Raw genomic sequence first — 7169 nt, forward strand, 5'->3', positions numbered from 1 at the left:
AAAATTTTTAAATACCTATTAAGTTAATGCTAAATTTCTTAAAGCATATATATATATATATATATATATATATATATATATGCTTTTATGATGCATATGGTCTATGTTTATTTATAAAAAATAAAGGTTATTTCCAGTCTGTATTAAAATAGTCTGTTAGTTTAACTTTCCTTTATCAAAATTGGATAAGCATGAATTCATTAATGACTCGATTGTTGAATTGATTGTGGACCATTTGTATCATAAAACGATGCATACTACTATTATCTTTTCTCTCTACTCCATCTCAACACATCCTAGTATTTCATAGTATTATTAAATTATTATCTGCATTTGAAAAAATAATAAAATATGAATATTTGTTGTATTTTGGCGTCATATTTTATAGAAAAAATAGAAATATTAATTTACGTTTAGAGACACTTAGTTGAAAATATGGAAGAAAAATTAACAGTCATTGTGTAGAACTCTTATTTTACGTATGAAATCGTCAATGTTAATTAAGTATTTGTTTTTAGTGTCGTTCGCCTTCATTAAAAAATTGAGAAAACCACCTACTTAATATTAAAAAATGTGTATTATAATTTTTTATTTCATACAATCTGCTACTGTTGTTGTAACCATAGCATCTTTGATTTCAAAACTTTCTAATATAGATGTAAATATTTAAATAATAATAGTCTTTAAAAAATTGGATATTGTAACATTTTTATAATTTCTATGAAGGTACAAAGTAAAAATTGAATATTGTTTTCCTATCTAAACTATGTTTTTCTTTCCAGCTTGAATATCATTTGTAGTAATATATAATTTCACTTGCTTATTCATATGTTTTATTGATTTATCCATTTCTGTATAGAGCACTTGCATCTTAGCCTTCAAAATACACAATAAATATAATCCTAATAAACGACAAGCCATAAGAAAAATTTGTACTTGAAACATTGAAAAATATTTACTTAACATATATATATATATATTGATTCAATTGAAAAAGACCTATATTTTACAGCTAATAATAATTTTAATTTTAATAACTAGTACTACTAGATATTAATAAAATTGAATAAAATTCTCACAAAAATGATATTCTTCATGACTCGGTCACTTAATTTATGAATAGTTACACTTTTGATTATTATTTATAGATATCCTCTAAAAATTTCAACGACTCGAAAAAATTTCACATGACGTATTAGTTGTCTAAAGGGTAAACATATTTGTCTCGCATATTTATGCGAATACAAATGTCATGTTTGTTTAATCTGAAAAATGGAAGAGTCGTCAAACGTTTACAATATATATGTGAAACATGTATTTGTAGTAATTAAAAATACTGTTAGGATTGAAATTCCTAAGACGTTAAACAAATGCAATTGAGAATTAAACTAATAATAGTTATGAACATATCTAGACAGTATTATTTTAATCAATTTAATTGATTTCAATTCATAATATTTCAGCATTAAAAAAGGATGATTCATATAAATGTATTAAAGTTTTCTGGCTATGAGTTTCATTCGATCCAATTTTTGAAATTAAAAAGTACTAAGCTCTTTTTGCATTGTAAAAATATATAAATATAAACTAATAAAAACTATATAAACATTAAATCTAATAACTAAACAGCAATTTTCAATTATAATGAATAATTTGATTATATTTTTTTGCAATCCTATTAAAACTCTGTTCAAGTACTTGCAATAATAAGTAACCTAGAAAATAATCGATATTACAATTTCATTATTATCACGTCAAAAATTGAAATATTCAATCCTACTTATTCAAGTTTTTTATTCTTCTAATAATATATTGAGTTAAACAAAATTGATGAATTATTTTTTTCTACAAAAACTAATTCATATATAAAATTGAAAATGATGTCTCATCATTCAACAATAAAAAAATTAAATTTGCTTTTCATAATTATTAGGCAGTCTAACATATTTATAGTTCACTTTGATAGAACTATGGTATTCATAAAATGCCAAAAATTCGAAATATCAATTTCTTTTTTTATATAAAATATAGTGAGCTATATTATTTTTATTATGGCTTGTCGTCTCTGCTGTATCTCTATTTTTTATATAAAAATTATGAACTTTATGTAATGTTGAAAGTAGTGACTATTTAAATTTTTTCCATTTACCTAGTAAAAACGAAATTTGATCATATTTTTTCTTTTATTTATCAAGTAGTTACTCGATATTTATCAATACCATCGCTTAGATACTGCTACGTATACGTTTATTTGCTCGCGTTTTTAAAAAAATTGATTGCATCGCAGTATCCCGTCCGTCTTAGCATTGTCAAGATGTGAGAAGGAAAAAAAAAACTTTTGGTGAGGCGAATATTAAACTGATCTGGTCAGACACCTAACTTGTAGAAACGACAGGAGTTTGGCAGTACGGACATTCACGTTGATTAGGGGCACAGGTTGAGCAGACGACATAGTGATTGCAGGGCGATAATGTAACTGCGCGGTTTTGTTCTTCGCAAACCATACATTTCGTAGCTGTTTCACGGTAGAGTACCTGCCAAGATATATTCACGTAAATTTCTCCGATTTACGACGTGTATAAATCAAACTATTTACCTTTTCGATTTCTTCAAGTTCAATACGGAACTGGGACTGCATGGATTTAAGAGCACTAATTGAAAGTGATTTATAATCGGTTTTCCCAAGGGAATTGATAAAAGATCCACCTCCATTGGCAGCACTAGCAGCTTCCTTTTCAGCTTTCAAAACTTTTAGTTGTAATAAAGCCTGAAATCATATCATTAAGCACCGTAAGCCATTGTTTTAAAATTTCTAATGGTGTATACTAAAAAAAATTCTTTCACATACGTATTTGCGTACCTCATCTCTCTGTTGTTCCGCCATAGCAGTTTTCCTCTTTGATTCTTCACACTCATGTTGCCAGGCATTACATGCTACGCGTGCTTGATTGATTCTTTCGTCCCATGATGCCAACTGAGCACGACTAGAAGTTAATTCATCTCTCAGTCTTTGTACTTGTAACTAAAACAATTTAAATTATCTTAGAATTCAATTGATTAGAAAATACATAAAATTAAAATACTAATTACGTACTTCGGATAATGACCCCGTAGTGTTGTTATTGCTAGGGCTGACAGAAAATACATTGACTAATGGTGATGCACCAAGAGGCTGATTGCGAGATGACGGTGACATTCCTTGGTTATTAGAGAAGTCGAATAGGCTGTTGTTGAACCCACCAAGTTTGGATGTACCACTGGACTGGGATACATGATTACTGAATGGATCTGACACTTGATTCATAAATGATGACATCGTCTGAAAATAAATTAATTGCCAATTATTTGTAAATAAGAACAAGTAAATTGGTTAAAATAAATGAAGAACTTACAGATTCAATGGAATCTTGGTGGGAGAATCTTGAACCTGCAGTGATGAAGCTACTGGCTGATTGTAAGGGTTGAAGAGGGCTTGAAGTAGATGGTGAAAAATTCGACAAAACTGAACGCTCAGCCATTCCAGGGATGTTAACTGGTGCTGAGCTACTTAATAAACCAGAACTTGCCAAACCTGCTGATATTGAATTGCTTATGGGGGAGTTTGTATCTCTGTGTACTGAATCAATCAAACCAAGTGGATCATCCAAATGTAAGTCATCTAAAGCATTTCCTAAAACAAATATTTTATATATATAAGATTTTATATTTAATTAAAATTTTTATTAAAAATTATGGAATAGAATTTGATCAAAGATTATAAAATAAACTCACCCACAACAGATTCAACAGTATCATTGTGAAAGAAGGAATTTGAAAGAGGTGATGAAAGACTTGGACGTGGAGCTATTGAATTGAGGTTGTATACAATACACAGATTCTGCTTTTTCTGTGCTTTCTCAGCCTTAGTCAGTAGAGGATCAGCATCAATGGCCATAAGTTGCTTACGAATTTCATTCTGAAAAATAAAAAAATGGCCAATGTTTAACAAATAGACCGCTGATTGTACAATGGCAACTACGTAACTTACAGCTTGGTGTAGAGAAGGGTAATTGAGCATGCTAGAAAGTTTGTGCTGTGCATTGTTATGATGTAGCTGAGAGCCTGGAGCTTTGCTTTGTGAGCTATTGCTGCCAAGGCTACTAGTACTGGCTGATTCTGACACTTCTCCACTACCATTCTGTAATATAGCCAACTATAGACATAGGTTAATACTATACTTACAGACTTTTGGTTGAATAACAAAAAATAAAAATAATGTTACAGTGCAAGCTCAACTAGAAAAGTTACTTCTGTTTTAGTATTCTAATTTCAAGATGTTAAAACAGAATAACAGTGCATTATTTAGAACTACTTAACATTCTTTCAAACATTCTTTAATCAATCAGTCAATTGGCAAAACAACTGAAAATATGTTATTTTCAAATAATTGCTTTTAATTAATAATGAAAAGCAAGCTAAAAACAGTTATCTAGTGAATATATAAATCTAGTGAAGCATCTACAATCACAAAAACACAGAAACAACAGCTATAAAACTCCAAAGACTTACGCTGCTGTCACTGAGAGTCTTGTCCTTATCATGCCTCTTGTCAGGTGGCAAGGCGTTACTGAGCAGATCTACCAAGTTAGTTGCACAGTCAATTGGTGCAGAAACAACATCTCTCGCTATTGTCAAATCCTCTGCTGGTACCACTATACATGTAAGGCACATTTATAAGTGAATTATGAATCAACAATAACAAATTTGGTTGAACAAGTGTTTTACTCACAATCAACGTGAGCAAAAGCACAGAAAACTCCTCTAGGACAGTAACCAGCCTGCTGCACATCATTACATTTGGTCGACTTATAAATCTCAGGATGAAATTGCTGCTCAGTCCTGGTATGACAATAAACACAATTGTCCCCTTGATCACAGTTACCAGGTTCACCCCATTCCTCTCCATGTTTGACATTAGGACAGGGAGTAGATCTGTACTTGTACTTTCTTGGACTTCGTCTTTTATCCTTGCTGTTGTGAAACTGTGGACAAGCATAGCCCTGTCTGCATAACCTTGGTGGTCGTTTGCATGGCTCGGTCTTATAATTGCTCAGCACATAAGTAGTATCCTGCCACTTTGGATCTTCGTTCATCAAGTTTCTCTCTTTGTCGAGTATATTAGGGCCGTTGCCCGTGCCGTTTGGATCCAATTCTGGATTTTCCATTGCCTGCAGCTCCTTGATATCGTACACCGGCGAACGAAGATCATGATTGCCATGGGCGAACGCACAGTGAGGGCCATTTTTCACGCAGAATCCGCGAGCGTCTGTATCGTGCACGCACATGCAAGTCTTGTAATAACGTAGATGGTAACGACGCTCCGTGTCTCCCGCTGTTCGATGCAAATTTGGGCATCTGCGATAATAACGAAAAGAAAGACGAAACGCTGTAAGTCTGATTTGCCACTATTCTTTCTACTTGCGCTTTTCTGAGTTTTCCACAACGAGCATACGAGTTTAGCTGCAAGTTCTATTTTTAACTTTGATGCTATTGCTTTTTCATTCATCAATCGATTGAATGAATGTTACGCTGCGTTTCTCTTATTAAACATCGTCAATCATACGTTATCGCAGATCTCTAATTACATTTATAAACGGATGAATTATCTTTGCTCCAATTTTAATTGTTTTTGCGGGAAAACGAATTAATTTTTTTTTAAAAACATACGTTTTTTATAATTTTATGTAAAATAATAATAAAAATAGATAAAAGAAAATCATCGAATCGATTAAATCTCTCGTAGAGTACTCGAACAGATAAGTAACCATAACAGCTGCTAATTTTCACGACATCTCAAATTTCATTCCCTTTTCTCGCTTGTTCTATTTTTTATCCAGCCGAGGAACGAGGAATCGTTCGAAAAAGCTGTTTTTACGTTTATCAAAAATATTCACATAGAGACGTGCACTTTTAGAACAAAGATCTATCGAAGATAAAAAAGAAAAACTCTAAATATGGAAAAGCTCGAAAGAGCAGCAGCTCCAAAATGCATTGAACAATAAGATTGCGGCATATTAAAATCAGTGTGCAATCACACGAAACAACCCACATTTCCAGCCACCTCGCCCACGCATAGTCATAACAAACGAAGCTCTCGCGGGATGGGGAGGGGAGGATAGGAGAGAAAGAAAGAAAAGCAATAAAAAGGAAGGGAACGCCTGATCGGGTCGTACAGCACTTTCTCTCTTGGCATAGATCAATCGCCGGGTGCATCGATCGGGGGGAGGGGGGAAACATTTACACACACGTACACACCATACTGCCGCCATGGACTCGTCGCCGTTTTGGACAAAGACTTCGTAGGCGAGAACCGAGGGACTTGCGGGCGCGCTCGAGCATAGTGGTATTGATTTTTTGTTGTTGTCGTAAGTATGTATACTCACTCATCACCATCGGGACAGATGCCGGTGGTTTCGTCGTACTTGGCACAATAGTTATCGGCGCTGTAGTTGAAGGTGCGGTCGCGCCTACGACTTGGCCGGCGCCTGCGCTGGTTCATGAAGTGCCAATTGAAGCAGGTGAACGGCCGGTGCTGAGTACACTTGCGCTGGATAAACAACGGGCATTGCTCAACGCGAAACTCCTTCAAGTATTTCGCGTGCGAGTCCACGTTTGTACTGCACATTGTCGCCGATTTGCTTCGCTCTCTCATCGATGCGACTTTATATATTTAAGAAAAGAGCAAATACACACACTTGCACGCACGCACTAATAAGATACGCTAACCTCTCCTCGCTACCATTGGGGATACACGACTGAGCTCATGCACAGCCAGAGCCACTCTCTCGTTTTAGGCTTTTTCTTTTCTGACGAGCGTCGCCAGCAGCAGCAGCAGCAGCACGCGGACTCCCTCTAGGCTGCGCGCGACGACGCAATTCCCCGCTTGGCTCTGCTCTTGTCACGTGAGCGTTCGCTCGACGAACCACTGGATGATGTGGATGCGCGATGATTCAAGGTCAGACGTGTTTTGGTCGGTGCTGCCGCCGCCGCGCGTTGCTATATGTACATACATACATACATATCTATGCCACCGTCGCTCTCGCCCTTTCGCCCTCTTGCTCGTATGCCTTTGATAATTTAATATCACACGCTTCGATATCGAAATTACCTGGGATTTTCCTCAATATTTA

At 34.7% G+C, this 7169-nt stretch overlaps 1 protein-coding gene across 3 annotated transcripts; it reads right to left on the reverse strand.

Annotated features, from left to right (window-relative positions):
• Positions 1-1761: 1761 nt before the first annotated feature.
• On the reverse strand, positions 1762-6849 carry LOC131667241 (RING finger protein unkempt). 3 transcript variants are annotated; one of them, XM_058940542.1, is made up of 10 exons: positions 6423-6847; positions 4769-5394; positions 4549-4691; positions 4028-4192; positions 3772-3955; positions 3393-3670; positions 3095-3319; positions 2849-3022; positions 2597-2767; positions 1762-2534 (listed from the first exon to the last, which is right to left on the reverse strand). In XM_058940542.1, the coding sequence occupies exons 1-10, from the start codon at positions 6689-6691 to the stop codon at positions 2376-2378; spliced, it is 2394 nt and encodes a 797-aa protein (XP_058796525.1). In that variant the 5' UTR covers positions 6692-6847; the 3' UTR covers positions 1762-2375. The 3 variants fall into 3 exon arrangements, with proteins under 3 accessions (XP_058796525.1, XP_058796526.1, XP_058796527.1); XM_058940543.1 differs by having other exon boundaries at positions 2861-3022; positions 6423-6846; XM_058940544.1 differs by lacking the exon at positions 4028-4192 and having other exon boundaries at positions 6423-6849.
• Positions 6850-7169: the final 320 nt, after the last annotated feature.

This window comes from Phymastichus coffea, unplaced genomic scaffold (assembly GCF_024137745.1).
Source record: "Phymastichus coffea isolate CEN01 unplaced genomic scaffold, Cenicafe_Pcof_1.1 PCOF00063, whole genome shotgun sequence".
Classification (NCBI taxonomy): domain Eukaryota; kingdom Metazoa; phylum Arthropoda; class Insecta; order Hymenoptera; family Eulophidae; genus Phymastichus; species Phymastichus coffea.

Bases quoted from the DNA above. Each gene is read 5' to 3' on its own strand.
- LOC131667241 (XM_058940542.1), bottom strand. From the start codon at position 6,691: ATGAGAGAGCGAAGCAAATCGGCGACAATGTGCAGTACAAACGTGGAC. The intron at 4,692-4,768 runs GTGAGTAAAACA...TTACATGTATAG, and splicing joins TGCTTTTGCTCACGTTGATT to TGGTACCAGCAGAGGATTTG. The intron at 3,320-3,392 runs GTAAGTTCTTCA...ATTTATTTTCAG, and splicing joins ACCAAGATTCCATTGAATCT to ACGATGTCATCATTTATGAA.